This window comes from Epinephelus fuscoguttatus, linkage group LG2 (assembly GCF_011397635.1).
Source record: "Epinephelus fuscoguttatus linkage group LG2, E.fuscoguttatus.final_Chr_v1".
NCBI lineage: Eukaryota > Metazoa > Chordata > Actinopteri > Perciformes > Serranidae > Epinephelus > Epinephelus fuscoguttatus.
Genome location: NC_064753.1, coordinates 18,231,427 through 18,250,859, shown reverse-complemented (window position 1 = coordinate 18,250,859; position 19,433 = coordinate 18,231,427). Strand labels below are relative to the sequence as shown.

General features: G+C 42.3%; 1 protein-coding gene across 2 annotated transcripts; it reads right to left on the bottom strand.

The window, feature by feature from the left end:
* Positions 1 to 3,566: 3,566 nt before the first annotated feature.
* On the bottom strand, positions 3,567 to 14,793 carry onecut1 (one cut homeobox 1). Of its 2 annotated transcripts, none has more exons than XM_049564585.1 (2): positions 13,360 to 14,793; positions 3,567 to 8,262 (listed from the first exon to the last, which is right to left on the bottom strand). In XM_049564585.1, the coding sequence occupies exons 1-2, from the start codon at positions 14,429 to 14,431 to the stop codon at positions 7,973 to 7,975; spliced, it is 1,362 nt and encodes a 453-aa protein (XP_049420542.1). In that variant the 5' UTR covers positions 14,432 to 14,793; the 3' UTR covers positions 3,567 to 7,972. The 2 variants fall into 2 exon arrangements, with proteins under 2 accessions (XP_049420542.1, XP_049420552.1); XM_049564595.1 differs by having other exon boundaries at positions 13,375 to 14,793.
* Positions 14,794 to 19,433: the final 4,640 nt, after the last annotated feature.

Sequence of the window (19,433 nt, the reverse complement as noted above, 5' to 3'; positions counted from 1 at the left end):
TTACCACTGACTCAATGTTTAACTGAGAAATTGAATATGTGACTTGGCATTTGACCATCAAGACTTTCAGTTCAACTTCCTGTGTTTGGAAATTTAACCAGAAGTCATACTGTTTCACCAATGTATCTGTCCTTCCTCTTTTTTTTTTATTTTTTTTATTTTTACATGCAAATAGAATGTTTGTAATCTGACTTTATCGCTTTTGGGTGATGGATTACTAACACAAGGATTTATGGTGTTCAGCAGCACAGGCAGAGGAAACCAACAGAAAAATCTATTTACTTAGTTTTATTGCTATGTTGCAGAGTTAAATCAGTGAAATTACTGAGGGGTTGAAGTGTGGATGTCTCAGCTTGGCTTGATTCATTTGTGCTTCTGTGTAAGTGATGGCAAAATATACTAATGTCATGGACAGATTATGAGACACTGGGCCCCTGGACTCAGATATGGAAAAGGCCCCACCAACTCTCCAACACAGGAGCAAGAAGACACACAGACTTTTAAGGATTTTAGCCACTTTTTGTTGTTTTGCATCTCTCTGTAGTTGCTACACACCTCTATGTGTTTTTTTGTCTTTTTGCAGTTGTTATGAGTCTCCTTCTGTCTCTTTGCAGCTGTTTTGCATCTCTTTTTATTTGTTTCTGTTGCTCTGCTGTCATTTTATGTTTCTTTGTGGTTATTTAAGTGTCTTCCTGTCCTCTCTTTGAGTGACTTTTTGTAGGTGGAGGCCAGGAGGGCCCCTGACACTTTGGGTCCCTGGGCTTGTGCCTCGTAGGCCTGTTGGGTAATCCATCCATGATTAAGGCTAAAATGATCCAGATTACTTTGCTGATGTCATGACTGTGCTCACATATAAGTTATCTAAAGAGCCACATTACTTTACTATTTTGTCATTTGGAATTCAAATCTGTTTGACTATTTACAACAACATATTTTAAAGGAAATTAAATGGTTAAATACACCTATTGCAACATTACTAGATGGGAGTGCACTGTCAGAGTTGGTGGTTCGATTGCTGTTGGTGCTATCCATATCCTAAAGGTTGGATGGTGCGAATTAAATGCAATGTAAGGGGTTGAGGTTTACCCTAAATTACATGACACAACAGTTTTTAAAGTGATGGCTAAGTTAAGAAAAAGTGAGGATTATACAGCTCTGTACAAATCTACTTTTGCAGGTTGAGCCATTTCGAATAGATTCACAACTGCTGATGGACTGTCATACATTGCAAAGTTGTATTGCAAAATTAGCAGTTTAACAACTCACATTTAAGTTAAGAATTTACTGATGGCCTTTACAAGATACTATGGTTTATAATTATCGATTGATTTAAAGTTTCAGTGTGTAGGATTAAGGGAGATATAACGGCAGAAATGGAATATGACATGTTTTCTTTAGTGTATAATCACCTGTAAATAAGAATCATGTTTAGTCACCTTAGAATGAACCATTTATATCTAGATAGGGGACAGGTCCTTGTCCACAGAGATCATCATGTTGCACCACCATGTTTGTACAGTAGCCCAGAATGGACAAACCAAACACTGGTTCTAGATTGGGTCATCTGTGTTTTCACATCAGCAGCCCTTCCTTGCAGAGAGCATTGAAAAACACAGATTTTTTAACATGAAACTGCTTTATTAAGCGCTTTTATTGGTTTAAATCACCCGGTCCCTTTGTTTTGGAGAGAAAGATAATTCAGCTTTGAGTGACATTCTTTTAAATATCTTGATCAAATATAAGGTGAACACACAGCAGTAGGTGCTGGGCTAGCAGCCCATCTACAATGTGGCCAACAGTGTAGGAGAAACACTGAGTTTCAACATGAAACTTTTTTTTTTTATGTTATTATTTAATGGTTTTATTTACCTGGTCTGTTTGTTTTTGGAGAGGAAACGACCTCTACACATAACATGGCTTCCATTAAAAAACCTGCTGAACACTAAAGAAATTTTAGTAGGGACACATTTCAGTCGGTTGCAGTCTTCAATCTTCACCACTAGATGCCACTAAATCCCACTGAATCTTACACACTGTTCCTTCAGGCAGCTAAATATAATGTATATACGATGTATAAGTAAAAACATGTCATGGGAGAACACTGATTCAAGCTTTGTTTACAGGAATACAATTGCATATATTTTGAAGATGGGGGTCCACAGTGCAAATGAACCCTCTGACCCTGACAGCATATGAGCTACTCATGCAGGCTCCTCTTCAATGCAGACTTACATGCCTGCTTGTCTTGTCCTCTACTTTCTTATCTGATTTGATGTATTATTGATTTAATTTGCCTGTCTGAGACAAAAAACCCTGAACAAAACAAAACAAAACAAAACACACACACACACACACACACACACACACACACACACACACACACACACACACACACACTAACATATATAATAATAATAACAAGAGCCATAATTCAGAAGCTGGAAATACCAACAGTTTATTTTCTACTTTTTGTGACTACAGAAATGTTGAAACATTTTGAACACTGAAAAAAGCTGGATGACATCATCACTTGCTTCTCAATTTTCTTTCCTTTTTTTTTTTTCATTTGCTTAGCAATCACAACAGATGATATTGCACGGCACTGAGAAAGCAGTAGCAAAGCCTGGGAAACAGCAATGACAAATCAAGTCATGAGACATGGAGTTATACATCTGAGAGTAAAACGACAGCATCGCCTCTCTGGCACAGACACGCGCACACAAGCACACACATACACACAGACACAGACACACACACACACACACACTCACTCACACACTCACACACGCACACACATACACACACACTGAAAAACTGAAGAAGCATTGTGAGTTGAGAAGGAGGTCAACAGAAAGAGATCAAGGTTGACGAGAGCACAAGGCTGACGAGAGCAATGAGATTTCATTCTGAAATGCAAGTGCAAGATGAACTACTACTGTAATCTATTCCTAAATGACAACAAATATGCTTGTTTATCAAAACCCTTCAAGCATCTTTGTATATGAATAGCTGGAGGACACCCCTCTGCGGGTGAGAAACTAGTTCCCCAGCGTAAGAGATCCAGATGATTGTCTTAGGCGCTGCAGTATTGTTATGAGACTTGTAGCCAAGCTACCCATCATATGGGAACTCCTTATGGACAAAATAAATAACAGAAAATGTGAAAATGGGGGAAAAAAGATCCACACTGCATCATCTATTCCCTCTTTAACACAGGCCATTGTAACTGTTATGTAAGCACTTGTACTTTGCTGAAATATGCTCACATTCTCCATTGTGTGATATAATGACTGCATAACATGCTGATACTGTGCTGTCTGCATGACAGAGAGGAAGCAGTACTAACAGTAAGGCCTCCGACAACCAGAGGAAGTCAAACTTACTGTTGGGATATGGACCAATCAGCCATACACATGCATACACACCAGCAGTACACACAGATTTTTACAATGGACGAACACACAGTTTAAAAAAAACACATGCCAATGAGCACACAAACAACTCCCATACCTCAGCAGTACTTGACATTTGAGTTGCACACACACACACACACACACACACACACACACACACACACACACACATCCCTGCACTCTTTGTGAGGACCCTCTTTGACATATTACACTCCCCAGCCCCTTACCATAACCTTAGCCATCATAGTTAAATACTAAACCCCAACCCTTACCCTAACGTAACCTTAATCTAAACCCTATTTTAACCTGAACCTTAAAACCAAATCTTAATCCTGTGAGGACGAACCAAAATGTCCTCACTTTCCAAAAATGTCCTCACTGTGTTGTTAAAAAATTGTTTTGGTCCTCACTTTGTGGCAAGTACAAGAACACATACACACACACTCGCACTCATTCACACACAGAAAAAGAACTGAGCAGGTGATCGTCCCTATACACATTCACACACTGATTCCTTGGTAAGGTTCTTTGCAGGTTTATTAGACTTTGCTCATAGTCATTACACGAGTATGTACCAAAAGAACAGATACTAGATGGAGCGAGGCGGCAGTGCCACGGCAATAAAAACAGACCCAGCTCCGTGGCACAGCCCCTGGCAGACCGGCTGCCCAGCCTCCGCTCCACCTCACTCTGTGCATGAGACAGCAAAGTGAGCGGGACTTGCAGCCCTCATTTCAAATGCTTCAGATTGTACATTGAACAGGAGATTCCCCACATGGTAGAGTAAGCTTGTCTACGTAGCCCTACGCCTTCTACATTCTATACCCGTGCGAATGGCAAATCAAAACTCAACAAGTCTACCTCACAAATGCCAGTGCTTTTCAACATTATACATATTTTTTTCCAATTTTTGGTTTGTTTTAAAAATCTTTGGATGTGCAGTAATACCCATAAAATAACCGTTCTTTTAAAAAGTCAAAAGAATAGAAAAAACACACACACGTACACACTGCTTTTTGCCAGCTGTTCAACAAAGTAGCTCCTGTATAACTTTGTCTGCGTTGGCAAATCAACTGTCTGGGTTTCTGGCAGTGTTTAAAACACACATTGAAATGCCGGCTAGGATTTAGCTGAAGAAGAATACAAACTACTCCTTTTTATATCTAAGCGTGGGAAATAAGGCTGTAACATAAAACTGTTCTTTTTTGTTTGTTTTTCTTTTCAAAAACCTACTATATACAAATCTAGAGTTTCTACAAATGCATAAATTAAAGCAGTGGTTAACCATTACAAAAATGCAATTAAATTAAAGTCACAACACAGAAGTAGAGAAAAGGGAAAATATGAACACAATATCACAGCAGTTGGTTTTACCCTGTAAAAGCAATAGTCTACCATCATAATATTGGCATAACCCAATGTCTGATAAAAAATACGCTTCTCCCTCCATCCCTTAAGTTTCATACATCAACCCTGAAACTTGTCCTCCGTGACTTGAAACAGAGCACTTCTGCCAAAAATCAAAACTTCAAAATAGATAATCATACAGCTTTTTGAAGTAACAATAACAGTTGCCACACGAGTGGAGTTCTGCCTTACTCACAGATAGACGTCTCAATGCAGAACTCAAAGGAATTATTACTATGAGGTATTCAGAGACATTGGTAAAGACATGCACGGCCAGAGTGCTGGGCCTTCCTACACACAGCAGAGACGAGGAAGGTTTGGGGGGGAAGGAGGGATGTAGGGGTAAAAGGAGGGCAGGGGGAGAGGAGAAACAAAGACCTTTGGTTTAATCTGTAGAAGTGGACAACAGAAATTCCTTTGGTATGTTTTCATTGCATGGTTGCGCTGGCGAAAGCACCACGGTGTGATTAAAAAAAACAAACAAAAAAACAAAACCTTTTCCTTGTTTCTTCAGTAGTGGCCCTTCTACAGGCTGAGGTATTCACAGAGTCAAAGGTGAGAGGTCAACAGCGGTTTAACACTTTGGTTCAAGCAAGGCACTCGTCCTGGGAGTTTTAGAAAGATTGCAACACGTCTGCTTCTACTTTCAGGAACATGTCTGCCTATAGTTGAGTCAACAATTCTGCCAATGGCTATGTCAGCTTGTCTGTCTATTGTCATGTAAAGATGTCTGACCTGTGTGGTGAATCAATATTATCAACCAATAGATACACACTAAGAGGCAAGGCAGAGCAGAAATAAAGCTGCAAAAAAACTCCAGCAGGGTACTCCGTCAAATTCACATAGATAATTTTGAAATTAATTATGAACCAAAGTAAAACATTATTTTTTTTTATATAGCCACAATGTCAGCTTTTAAATTTGGTGGTACTGCTAACAAGCACAAAGAAAGACCGATCACATTGCTAGCGAGTTCGCTGTACCCCGCAGGCACCTGCATGGCCGCTTGTGTGTATCTATGTCTAGATCAGCATATCTGCCTATAGCTACATCAGCATGACTATCTATGGAGCTGTAATCAGAGCACAGATGAAGCAAGAGCACGCATAGCAGGGGTGCATGGGTTGAGTGCAGGTGGGAGGGGGAGAAAGGAGAGAAGACGGGGGAGAAAGAGAGAGGAGATGGGGGAGGGGAGACACACAACATCTTTTAACACCACTCATAGAGGCCGTGCAATGAGAAAAAATCTTTGGTTATCTTTGGTATCATCAAAGTGATAGAAATCACGTATGGAACTTGAGTGAGGTAGCATCTTTGGTTCACACTATAAAACATCAGCAGGTCTTGACACGTTTTTGTTTCTTGTCGTCTTTTTTGTTTTGTTTTTTCTTCCAGAGGTGAAGAAGCGGCTGCCTCTCGCCTCTCCTTCAGCGCTTGTTCTGATGAATGTAGAGCTGCTAACCCTGGCCATGAGGAGGATGACGGCAAGGGGCCAGCTCAATATATTTAATGATACGCTGCCCTGGGCCAGCCCTGTGTAGTGCTTTCCTCCTAGTGCTGAAATGCATAGCTTACCAGGAGAGCGGAGGCAGGGTGGGAGGGGTGGGGAGGGGAACTGGGGATTGGCAAAAAGCAGGGTGGGGTGCTTTCGTATTCAGGTGACGAGCTGACATTGCTGTGTAAGCGTCTGAAAGTGGTTTGATCATGGATATCATCCCCTCTGCCACACATCTTTGATGAGGAGATAAAACCAAATACATATGAGGCGCACAGGGACGACGGTGATGCTTATTAATAGAGTGGTGACACAGTTTATCCTATGAAAAAAACACGCACAAGAGGCCGTCTGTCTCTCTCACTGTATCCCGTCCACACATAAAGCATGAGAGCCAGCATCTTTTGTTTTCACCTTTGCAGAGAAAACACACCGCTGAATAGATTTGCCAGCTGCTGGTGTTTGAACACATAATCTTGGGCTAAATCTGTGAGCATTATTTAACAGACTAACTATCTGTCGTGATTCATCTTCACATTTACAACATTCAGTGTTTCTGAAGATATAACTGGAATATTTAGTTTGATTCAAAAGGCATCTATAAGGCAAATGTCAGTTATTTTTCAAGGTTGTGTCATATAATATTTCCATTTGCAGGGAAGATGAATTGAACTCAAAATGTCGTATGGACCATAAACAGTGACATTGTCTTCTCCGTGGTGCCAAACTAACAGTCTGTCTCAGGAGGTAAGGGAGGACATGAGGTAAAAGTACTCTTAGGATTATCAGCTACAAAATATACTCTTTGGTCAAATTACTTCATAGCAGATTCTGAAGTGGTTTTATTTCTAAGCTGCATGAGAGGCTTCAGGGTGTAGAAGGCTTTGGTTTCTCTTGTTTAAATCATTCAACGCTTCAGCATGTTGGAAGAAAGCACTACCATGTGGGTTGAGGTTAGGGGTTTTGTTTTTGGTTTGGTTCAGGGTTGGGGTTTTTTTGGTTCTGGGTTAGCAGTCTACGCATGGGCATTCCCCCGTCTGTCTAGAATGCTTGATAGAAAGACAGACAGCTGGACAGACAGACAGATAGACAGACAGTCCACCGATCCAAACAAGGTTGCACAACAATCCAGTCGCTCCTGTAGGATTTTTTTTTGTCTTTAAAGTTGATTGGCCAATCCCACCGGAGCTCCACATTCTGGCTGTTTCTCAAGGGTGTGGACAGCTGCAGATCAGACTGCCAAAGGCTGATTAGACCTCCATTTAGGGACCCATCATTAAAACCAACCAGTCAGATTAAAGATAAGGATGGTGAATGATAGTTTGTTACTGGGTGGGGAGGCATGTGGGAGGGTGTAGTAAAGCTAGAGACCAGTGACAGTGAGTGTGGGTGAAGGGGGAGTAAAACTATAGTCTTTTTGCAGTATGTTACACGTAAATGTGTTGCTGAAACAAACATTTCAAAGCAGGTCAAACAAGAAGTCTTTGGTTTGTTTTTTTCATCTTTGGATACTATAAATATCAATATAGTACAGGTTTAAGGGCAAAATGTTGCTTCAAGGTCTTTTTTAAGTTTCTCTTTGTTTCTCTTTGTTTAAGTTTTAAAGCTTTTCCACCGAGGTTAAGTCAGTCCATGAGTTGGTCAAATCAGTCTGTCTTCAGGCTTTGGTGCAGGCGTTGGGGCCAGAGTTGGCTGGGTGACCGGAGCCATCGTCCACCCATTTGTCTAGGCTCCGGCGACGTGCGTTCATAAAGAAGTTGCTGACCGTGGCCAGCTCGAGGCCCAGCTGCTGGGCGATGGTGATCTGCAGCTCTTTGGATGGGCGCTTGTTCTCCTTGAAGATGGCATGGAGCGTCCGCCGCTGCACATCTGTGAACACCAGCCGGGGCTTCTTGGAGACGCTCCCTCGCTCGCTTCTGCCGTGGTCCTGTTCCTTACGCTTACATGCTGTGGTGGATTCAGGAAAGAGACAAGCAGAAAGAGAGAGAGAGGGTTTGTGAGAGAGGGCAGAATGCACTTGATGCTGCATGAGAATCTTCTCTCCTGAATAAATCCATAGATTGACCCATGAGTTATCTCAGTGGTTCTCCCCCATTCCACCTCAACATAGTAGTGTGATTTTATTCTAACAGAGACACACTGATGTGATTACTATTGACCAATACAAATATCAGCTATTTACCAATCCATTTTGACTCAAACTACCTCATACATGGGTTGGTTTGGTGCACAGATGCAGGTTTACAACAAATTAAGGTTTTCACTATGCTTATATCAAGATTAATTCTTTTGAGACCACAACACCTCATTTTATATTGCTATTTTGACAGTTCCAGTGATATTATCCTAGAAGATAAAATGGTAATACCATGATCCTCTACCAGCAGTAGAAGTCAGGTTAAACTGATACCAGTATTGCTTTTGTTTCCTGTAACTGCAAATGTGACATGAAGAACCAAAGAAGTGTTTTAACACTTTAATGTCCTGTGCACCTCTACAACCCAAACAAAAATTGCAAAAGCTGATCTGAATGACAGGTCTTCCTCTCTGGTTTAACTTGTGTCACTGTAATTAGCAAGACTAGCTGCTCAGTGGTGTGAGGTAGCTGTATGCTATTGTCATGGGCCAAAGTGCATGCTAGTCAATAGTTGCAGCAGATGATGAAGCAGATTTTGCCCCTAAACTAGCTATGGTACATCATATTGTTCTAACACTGGACAACATCATCATACATATTACCCAGCAATCATTGCATATCTGTATATGACAAATGTACTGAAGAAAATGAAAATATTAATTCAATTAAATAGTTTTTTTTCTTTTTAGACTTTATGGATAATAAGTATGCAATTTTGTTTTAGATAGCTACTGACCATTTTACCAAACAAGATGAAAACCATTAGGGAGATGGGTTTGCCTTTTTTGGAGCACAGGAAACAGCAACATTTCTCCTTAAACTTCAGATACGCATTGAAAGCTGGCACCTCACTATGAATCACTTACAAGTACCTGGTCATTGCCCAACATATCATGGAAAGGCTCACTCTCCCTATGGGTACCGCCCCCCAAATTGGATCTAGTGCAGCCACACTTCTTGCACTGTCTATGTTTACACATTTACAGTTACTGCAATTAGAATGATATAGTTATAAATGTACTGCAGTATATATATATATATATATACTGGATTAAACAGTGCACAATTAGGGTTCACTGAATGTAGTCTGAAACTGAATCAGTGGACAAAGTGTCAAAGTCATATTTAACACTCATTCATAACTTCTTCTTTCTTTCCAACTTCTATTCTTCCTTCTGTCTTAGAAGCACCCCTCTTTAACACCAAGACATTCAGTGGATAAACCGCGAGGGTGCATGGGAAATACAGCGGAAATAAACTCTTCCTTATTGTTCAGGGAGCACACGAGCTGTTGGGAGAACCCTGCCTTCAGAGTTCTCCCAACAGAGTTGCCTTAGGGATTTCTCGGTTAGGTTTAGGGGGGAAATGTGGTTTGGGTTAAAATGAATATATCGCTGACAGAAAGACAAACTGCTCCCCTGTGCCCACGGAGCACCACAGACCTCTGCTGGCCCACGGACCAGAGCAGGAGCTCCGCTAGAGAGAGCAGACAGACAGGGAGTCTGTCAGCCGGGAACAATGAGTGCTGTCCGCGGTGCTGAAAACAACGGTGCGCTGCCACATAGCACAGCTGTGGGTAAAATGAACTACACACCATCATTTATTGGAAAGAAGACCTTGGGAATCCATATGACAGCAAGTCAGACCTCTCTTCAACTGATTCTCATTGTTATTTCGTTTTATTATTTTTATTTTGAAGCCCCATATAGCCACCCAAATTGAGGCTGATCGGTGAGCAGAGACCAGGAGGGGGCAGACGTGGGCTGCTGGAGCAAGGCCCAGTCTCACTGGGGAAACTAATGAACGGCTTATTCTCACCACAAAGCAATTCTTAAAGCAGTACTGATAAATACCACAAAATGCAACGGGTGAATAAGTCATCTCATTATAAAAAAACCCTCAAAACACAGTAATGTGCAAAGTAAACCAAGTAAATACAACCCACCAAAAAAAGAGACATATTCAGATACATTTTCTCCAAACAAGATATGGAGAAACATTTCGAAAATAATCACTCTATCACTTTTTTCTAATATTTTGGGTCATTCTTTATGAAGGCTTATATCTGTGTTATGCATTCCGTATTCATATATAGTAAAGTAGCAGTAAAGCTTCATTAGAGATAGATTTAAATCAACTCATTCATTAAACCAGTCTTGAAGCTGGTATCGCTGATCCCACCTTGTAACCTTATTTTCGCACACACACTCTCAGGTGTGTGGTAAAGTACAGTGCAGCGACATACCCGCGTGACCATAAACTGGAGTGTAATTGTGAGTTTGAGCAGCCCGGTGTCTCCAGTGCTGGTAAATATTAACAGAGAGCCGCGGCTCTTCGTGTAAGGGCTGCTATAAATCAGCAGCAGTGAAGGCCACTCAGACAGCAGGAGCCACCACACAGCGGCCCCGGCCCCGGCACAGGAGGCCCGTCCAGAGAGGCAGCTTTCCCAGGACCGGGGGACATAACAAGAGGCCTCGTTATCACGCTAATCACACACACACATACACACGTACACACACACACACCGCTGCTGCTCCCGGCTAATCATTACAAACACACAGATAACTCCACACACTCACACAGACTGCACACACAGGGCCTTACAGACACGGGGTGACGATAGTCCTGCATTTCATAATCTCACAGAGAGCACAGGAGAACAACAAACAGACCTCTGTGCTGCAAATGCTGCAAATATTCAACCCTATGACTACTGTTGGGAGAATGTGTATCCCTAATTTACTGTAAGCAGGTAGACTGGCATGTGCAATGTCTAAAAACACCAGAAAAATCAACCGACATTAAATGCAACATTGTCTAATGATCAAAACTGATCTCTCATTTCTGAATTCATTAATCATGTGCTGTGCAAATTACATCTTACTTCAAAACATTTTCTATTCTATTCTATTCTATTCTATTCTATTCTATTCTATTCTATTCTATTCTATTCAGGCAAATTCAGATGGGTAATTGAATACGTGGGAAAGGCAGAAAAGGCCCGAGATTAATTTCAGAAGCCTGCAATCAATAAGTATATCACATCTACTTCAGCACACGATCACATATCTAGTTCACCTAGGAACGAACGGATCAATAAAACGCCGCTCAGCCTATTCTCTCCAAATTAATTTAGTTTTTAACTGTACGTTTTTCTCCAATTTCAGTCTTTTTTTGGTTTGGTGTTTTCCAAGTAAAATCCACGATTTTATATTTTTAGTTTTGCTCAAGAGAAGATTTTTAATATTTATTATTCTGATTTTTTTTTCTGGTAAAAAGACGAGATAAAACAAGGCAGGATATAACATGAATGGGAAAAATTAATGAACACAAATGAAGCAGGCCTGAGATTTTATTTCCCAGTATAGCCAGTATGAATTTCCTCTTCTTAAAAAAAAAAATCAAAACCTTCGTCAGTACTGATCAAAAGAGTACTGATATGATTTTTGTTTTAATTATAGGGTAATGATCAAATACACTAATGATCAAATACAAAACCAGCTTTCATAAGTTAACTTTGATTTTTTTTTTTTTTTTTACTGATTTACAAGTGATAAAATCTCATCTTCAGCTAACACACACACACACACACACACACACACACACACACACACACACACACACACACACACACACACTGGCAGCAGCAGCAGATGGGAAAACTGAAAAGTAATCAATTGCGATTACACTTAGGCCTACGTGCACGTAAACACACACGCGCGCGCGCGCAAATTCACGCACTTTCAATGTGGCCACAGCCTCACTTTTCAAAAAGCCAAAAAGCCCATTTGTAGGTCATTGATCAGACCTATAAACGTTAAAAAAAAATCCATTGGGTGTCTGTGAACGCGCACGTGCGATTTGGGCCTCAAGGCGCGCCCTAATTGACTCGTGCGTACCTCAGGGACAAATTAATACAGAGGTCTATCAGTTAATTAGAGAAACCTCAGTCAAGTCAGGGTTAGTTTACGACCCAAACACAAACACATGCTCTCTACTTTATCCTATGCTGAAATGAAGGCGTGTAATTTCACCGAAGTGAAAGACAAAGCCCATTTCACTGACTAAATAATGCATGACTCCAGCTTTACTTGACATTTAAATTTAGTTTATCGCACACTCTCAAGAACACGTGCACGCACACTTTTCCTCTCTCTGTTTACACCAAGGGCAACACCAAAAAGGCTGATCAGTTGCATCTACACCAAAATAAACACATTCCTAACGATTTCTGGGCGCAGGATCAGCTTACGCACACAGTCCAGCGGTCGATATTTTGAGGTAAAATGACATGAGCACTTGTTTCACACAACCCCAAAATCAGTGTAGAGACGGAAAAGGGATGCGTATTGATATCAGGCCGCTCGTTTTGGTGCACGAGCATCAGCATTGTGAGGCACTTTTGAACTTTAGCGCCTTGGATGTGTTGTTTGACATACTGTGTAATGTTGGAATTGACCGTCCAGCAGACCTCCCCTCCAGGCACAGAGCTCTAATTTGGAGGCCTTATCTAAAGGAACCAGGGTCAGTTCATCAAACCCTGAGGCATGGCCCAGTTTCACCTTGCATCTAAAATATTTGACTATACCAGCTTTGTTTAAAGGTTTTTGGAGAAAGAGGAGACATTATGTTATGATATTTGGATAAAAACAAACTATGAGCCCAGAGGGAACATTTATCCTGAATGCTGCCCTGATGTGATTTTCCATTACACTTTACTACTGGAAAATGTCTATTTTTTTTCTCTGTTATAATAAAAACTACAACATCAGTTCAGGTTCCCAGCCCACTTGACCCACTGCTCAGTATAAGGTAGCATTCAGGGCTAATGGTCCTCTGTGCTGTGTCTGAGCGTCTGTTTCTCTCAGCAACACATTCACAAGATGAAAACAAAAAGGGGGCTTTACCGAGGCTTCGCTCACCTGCGAGCCTGAGCGCACTCATGCGTTGGAACTCAGGCTCCTGCAGCCATTTCCACATGCGGCGAAAGGTCTCTCTCCCAGACTTGAGCTTGGACCAGGGTTTGGGGTTCCTCAGGAGGTCGGACAGGGTCCCCTGGGACCTGCACAGGACCCGCTGGGCAAAGATGGCCTGAGGGATGCTGTAGCGCTTCAGCTCTGTGGTGATCCTCTGCGCCACCTCTTTGGTATTCACCTCCTCCATCTGGCCCCCAGAAACACCACCCCCTCCACCGCCGCCCCCTTGCTGCCCCGGCCCGGAGGCCTGCTCCCGGCTGTTCCCCAGCCCCTGGCCGTGCCCCTGCGCGCCTAGGTGGGCGTGCGGGTGGTGGTGGAGGCCGTTGATTTGTACCATGCCCGCTGAGGAGCTCATGTGCTGCTCTGTGTGTCTGCCGAGCATGGCCGGGTGGTGAGCCTCAAACCCGCTGGGGGTGAGCATCTTCTCACCAGGCATGGCGGCACCGGGATGAGCGTAGGGAGGGATGCCGGCCTGGGACGTGTGTATGCTGGCCAGACCGGAACCAGACAGCGGGGAGAGGCTCTGGCCCATGCAGGGGTCTTTGTGATGATATGCGGGATACAGACTGTTCATTGGCGCCAGACTCCGGTCCTCTCGCATCAACGTGAAGCTGCCGCTGACATTTCCGGGGATCCTCTGGTGGGGGTGATGGTGAGGATGATGGGGATGGTGGTGGTGATGATGGGGAGGAAACTTGTCGGACACGGTGGAGATGGGGGGTAAGGGCTGCAGGGGGGTTAGGGTGGTGTAAGTGCTGCTTGCACTCATGCCAGGGGGGGCTTCACACATGCTGATGGCTGGATGCAGGTGTCCATGGTGTCCGGGGTGATAGTCTCCGCTGTCCAACAGGGTTGCCATGCCCATAGCGCGGTGGCTTAGACCCCGGGGGCTCGGACGGGCATGCGGACTGTGGCCACTCAGCAGCTCTCCGTGACCGGCCACGGACTCATGGCTCACTCCGTGCAGGTCGCCAATATTCTCCATCGACAGCTGTGCGTTCATGATCCGGGCAGCGCTGTGGACAAACCATCTATCTGATCTACCGCAGTTAGCTGATGTCCAGAAGTCCTCACATCCAGTAAAGTTCAATTTTCTTTTGTTGCTTATTTTCTTCTTCTTGCAGCAGCCTCCTTTGCTATGCTGTCCTTATATACACATATATTCTCCTACCTCTGACGCTGTGTTGCAGAATGGAAACTCCTTTTTCCGGATCCTTTTTTTCTCGATATTTTTCTTGTTTTTTTTTTCTTCTTTAAATTAAATTTCAGTTTCTCTTTATAATTCAAGCCCCCCCACCGCCAACCAGCTGTCCTTGCGCTCCGGTCGGGTGCCGCGCCATCTCTCTAGTTGTGTGTCTCTAGCCCCTCTTCCACCGCAGCACAGATCACTGTCTGCACATGCGCACTGCGAGCGCCCATCTCCTCCCATACTCTCTCTCTTTCTCTCTCAAACACACGCGCGCACACACCGCCCCGTTGCTCTGACGTCAGCTACCTTATTAAGGAAGGGAGGTATCAAACCACCTGCTAAAAGCTCCTCTCCCCGATCAGCCACATGCAGCCTTTACTGAAATGTTAAAAATGCAAATAGACGGCTCTCTGATAAAACCCTCACAGGATCGACCCGTGCAAATGGGCTGGATGCAACGCCTAATGTTTGATTGCCAATTGTTATTTACAAAATGTTTCATTCATTAGGGCCATAATGAGGCTTTATCTTCAGTCCTCCTTAAATGATTAAGTGCAAATGAAGTAAACTTCCGGGTTCATTTGGAGTTGATTTTTAACTAGTGAGGTCTGGGATAGAAAAACCTCCAAACCTCGGATGAACACACACTCAATTCTTCTCTGGAAAACACAAAAAGGAGGCTTCAGAAATTACAACAAAGCATAATTATTTAATTAGTAGCACTAAAGTTATACCCTATGTATCCATGTGGATCCATTCTTTGATTATTAGGCTACATCAGCTGCACCACCCCCACAGCCCTGCCAAATATGTGGCGGTTTAACCAAACCAAGGAGACTGTAGTACCTTCTCCTTTGATAGAAAAAGATGAGCAGATGTGTCTATTGTTCAACCATTAGGCTTAACGAACCAAGCCCAGCAGTGTGTGTGTGTGCGTATGTGTGTGTGTGTGCCTGTCCTATTTGGAGATGGACACATGCACATTTAATCCTTAAGTTTAAGAATCATTTACGCATGCACATTACAAAGAAAAAACGCCAGCGTGTTATTTATTCAAGCAGGAGCTTATTTATTTTTGTCCACAGAAAATAATACAAATTCACACACACACACACACACACACACACACACACACACACACACACACACACACACACACACACACACACACACACACACACACACAGCATCTCTATAAAATCCAAGACCATGGCGGAAGTGACATGCTGACACATAACATGACTGCTATCGCCGTGTTGTTGTAGTGCATTATGCCCCCCCCCCCCCCCCCCGCCCAAAACCTGCAGCCCCATAAAAGCCGGGCCCCTGCTTACATGTCAGGGGCCGTTTAGCCTAATAGAGCGGTAGCGCAGGGCGTCCTCAGCCGGCCCGAGGTGACAGCTTGCAGCGGTCAGTGTCCTGCTGGACCCCCTGCTGAATGAGGGACATGTCAAAGGTGACGCTTCAAGACTCTCAAAGCCAACATCTGCGGGGGGACAGATTAACCTTTCAGACTTTTCCCTGTCCAGGACCTGCTAGGGGCCCCGCATCTGTCAGGGTCCCCACAATAGAGCCAGCGCTCGGTTGAACGAGTTAAATAAAAGAAAAAAAAAGAAAAAAAAGAAGAGAAGAAGTTAAACTGTCTCTGATGTGAAGTCAGTGTCAACGGCGTGTGTGTGACGTGTGTCGAGACAAAGGGGGACTAATTCCTCGAAGTGTGGCTGTCCAACCGTGCAGTCCTGTGGACATAATGGACTTAAGAGGCAGGCTAATAAGGCTGACAACAGGGAAACAAAAACGCTGTTAATATATATATTAATTTTAAATCAGGTGTGCCACACTCCATATTATGGGGCACAATTTGTATTTAATCCGACTTTTTAAATTCTAACTTTAAAAACTAGTGCACACAGTTTTACATTATTCTTAAATAACTCTCCATCTGGTAATATAAGTTTTATTTTTCAAGAGTAGGCCACATGATTCCCCTTTTATTTCTGCACACTCGCTCAGACGCGCAGAGACAAGATGCAGAAAGACAGAGGAATATGAAAGGCCAAGCTTTGGCCTTACATGGCAGCAAACCTCATCTACACATTCTCATACGGATCGATAGGCTCCTGCCATGTCTGCACGACCTGAGCTGTGTGTTTATGTGTGTTGGCTCTCTGTGGCCATTGTGCCGAGATAGGCCTGGCCCTACGAGCCGGTGACATTTGCTTTGCAGAGAATATAAGGGGACAGGGTTTTCTGAGCACTTCTGAAAGAGGATACATTTCAAGTCGGATTCAATTCAATTAGTACAAAAGAAACAAAGGCGCAGACCAATATAGAGCCTCACGTGTGCGGATGTGGATATGTAGACGAGTTTAGAAAAATAGATTGATTCTCTTTTTAAATAAATCTATCTTCATGAGAAAAAGAGAAGTCTGTGCCACGGCTAAATGGAGGCCAGGCAATGGGCACCTGAAGGCACCGTGTCATTTACTTACAGGTTTCACACTGATTATTAATCAAGGGCGTCATTCCCGTGAAGCCCACAGCAGCATATCCGAGCAGAAACAATATAATGCCTCTCAGAGAGGACCGTGGATCAATATTTCGGCAGCTCTGCAAAGTGACACTGCGTTGCAAGCCTTATAGATGTTCAAAATGACAATTACAGCCTGTTTGGGAATAAGCCACTGCTAAATGGCATCTGCTGAAACTGAACTTTTATAAATGAGGCTACTTGAGTTTGGCCTATATGGTCATTTATGGCGGATGGACCTATGTGATATAAGGGGGGAAACTGAATTAGCCTTTTGAAAAATAAATCACATTGCTCTTTTATCCTTTTCAGCCTATAAACTAATTTATTGGTTCACCTTTAAAGTCTCCAGCTTCATAAATATTATTGCTCTGACATGTTTCCCTGAAATTCTCCCCCTAAAAGCAAAACATGTGGGTGCAAAATACAGATATGATAAAAGTTGCAATATTTGAGAAGAGATGAGATTATGCCTCTCTGCGCTCTGCTCTTAAAATGTGCATTGCAGTGTTTGTGGCTGGCCTTTATACAGCATATTTGAAGTATAGGCCTTGAAAACACACCACATCGCGCCAATCAATACTGAATAAAATTATAATTCCTGGAGGAACTCGGGCTAAGGCCTTTGAATTATTAGAATAAACCAAACATTAAAATCAACGTTTTTACGCACACATTCTCCTTGGCATTTTACGCGTCTGTACCTGTGTTATAAATATTTTTTATTCAATTCTTATTATTTAAATCAGCAGCCGAGTTTTATCTTTAAGTAAAACACATGTATAAATTAAATTAGTATTAAAGCTGTGCAGAATAAGGTTTTGAAAATGTGTTGTACTTTATTCTGGGGCTGAAACAGTAAAGTAAAATTAAGTCACTTAAAAAAAAAAATCACCATTTCGACCTCACTGGTAAATCAGCTAGCAGGCGATAAGCCAAGATCACATTAAGAACTAAATACAGATCATCTTCTCTTTAAGCTTCTACAGTTTTAAATCCCATTTAACAGAATTTAAGGCTAGCTGGTCTAAGTTTTGTAAGTAAAAACGTGTGAGCAAAGTCACCAAACGGGAACATTTACGCACCAGAGCTAAAATAATAATAATAAAACCATTCCAATTTCTACCCCTTTATTTCAGGAATTTACTTTATTAAAATGTTTCCCTAATTAATCTAAATGCCTTCATGGCCGAGCAGCAGATGCCGGACCTGCTGCCTTGCTCAGGGGTAAATCAACTGCCTCTTCCCTCGTGTTATTCCGCGTCACTTGCTCTGATTCGCGCACTCATGTGAAATTAATAAGGCATCACTTTACATTAAGGTGTCCATATGCCGCCCAATTACTCCCTGTAACTTTGGTGAGACTCCAATTATGACAACAAAACCGTGTTAACGATAGCCAAACCAGCCCCACCGTGATGCTCTAAATGTGCACTTCAACAGCCAAATGACTTCTTCCCTAAACAGACGGCGCCTTCATGAGCAGCAATAATCAGTGTTTGGGAAATTGAGGAGCGTCTTCTTCATTAATGGGGAGATTACTGGAAATGTAGAGTGGTGCTATATTTTCTGGCGCCTTAATTTCCCTGCTTTAAAAATAGTTTTGGGGAAAGAAATAATCATACTTTTAAATTACTTTAATAGTAAGTTGCCTGTGAAAACATTTGATATTTTGTGAATTTACAAGGATAGCAGGGCCGGCTAAAATCACTAAAAGAACAATTTCCACACTATGTTGTCTATTTATTTTATCACAAACACAGCAAATAATGACCTCCCTGATTATTTCCTAATTTAGACAAGACTGTCCTCTCAATTTTTAGGCCTGATAATTAGGGATTATTTTTTAGCATTGTAAATTACATGAATATTTTTCCATCTGCTAACAACGACAGGGTGGGGCTGCTTTCCAATAAGAGATTTGACAGCATGCCTTTTTAGTACATCGTTGTCTTTGCATGTAAATTCACCTCATGTTCACCAAGAGAAACTTTAATGTTTCAGATACATGCATTTACAATTAGGTTAATTTTATTTTACAAGAAAATCTAAAGCTTTATGTGTGTGCTTGCGCGCGTACGCTCAGCCATACTGTATAATGTATTAATCAGCTGTTGTCACCAATAGCTTTTTGTTTTTGCTTATTTCATAATGTGAAGGCAACTCTTAGCGAGCTAAACCCGCATTTAAAATAACGCAACTTGGCTCTACAGATACACAGAGCTGCATTATGTAGAAAATCAATCAGCAATTCTTTCCAGTATTACCCACTGTGGGTTTGGCACC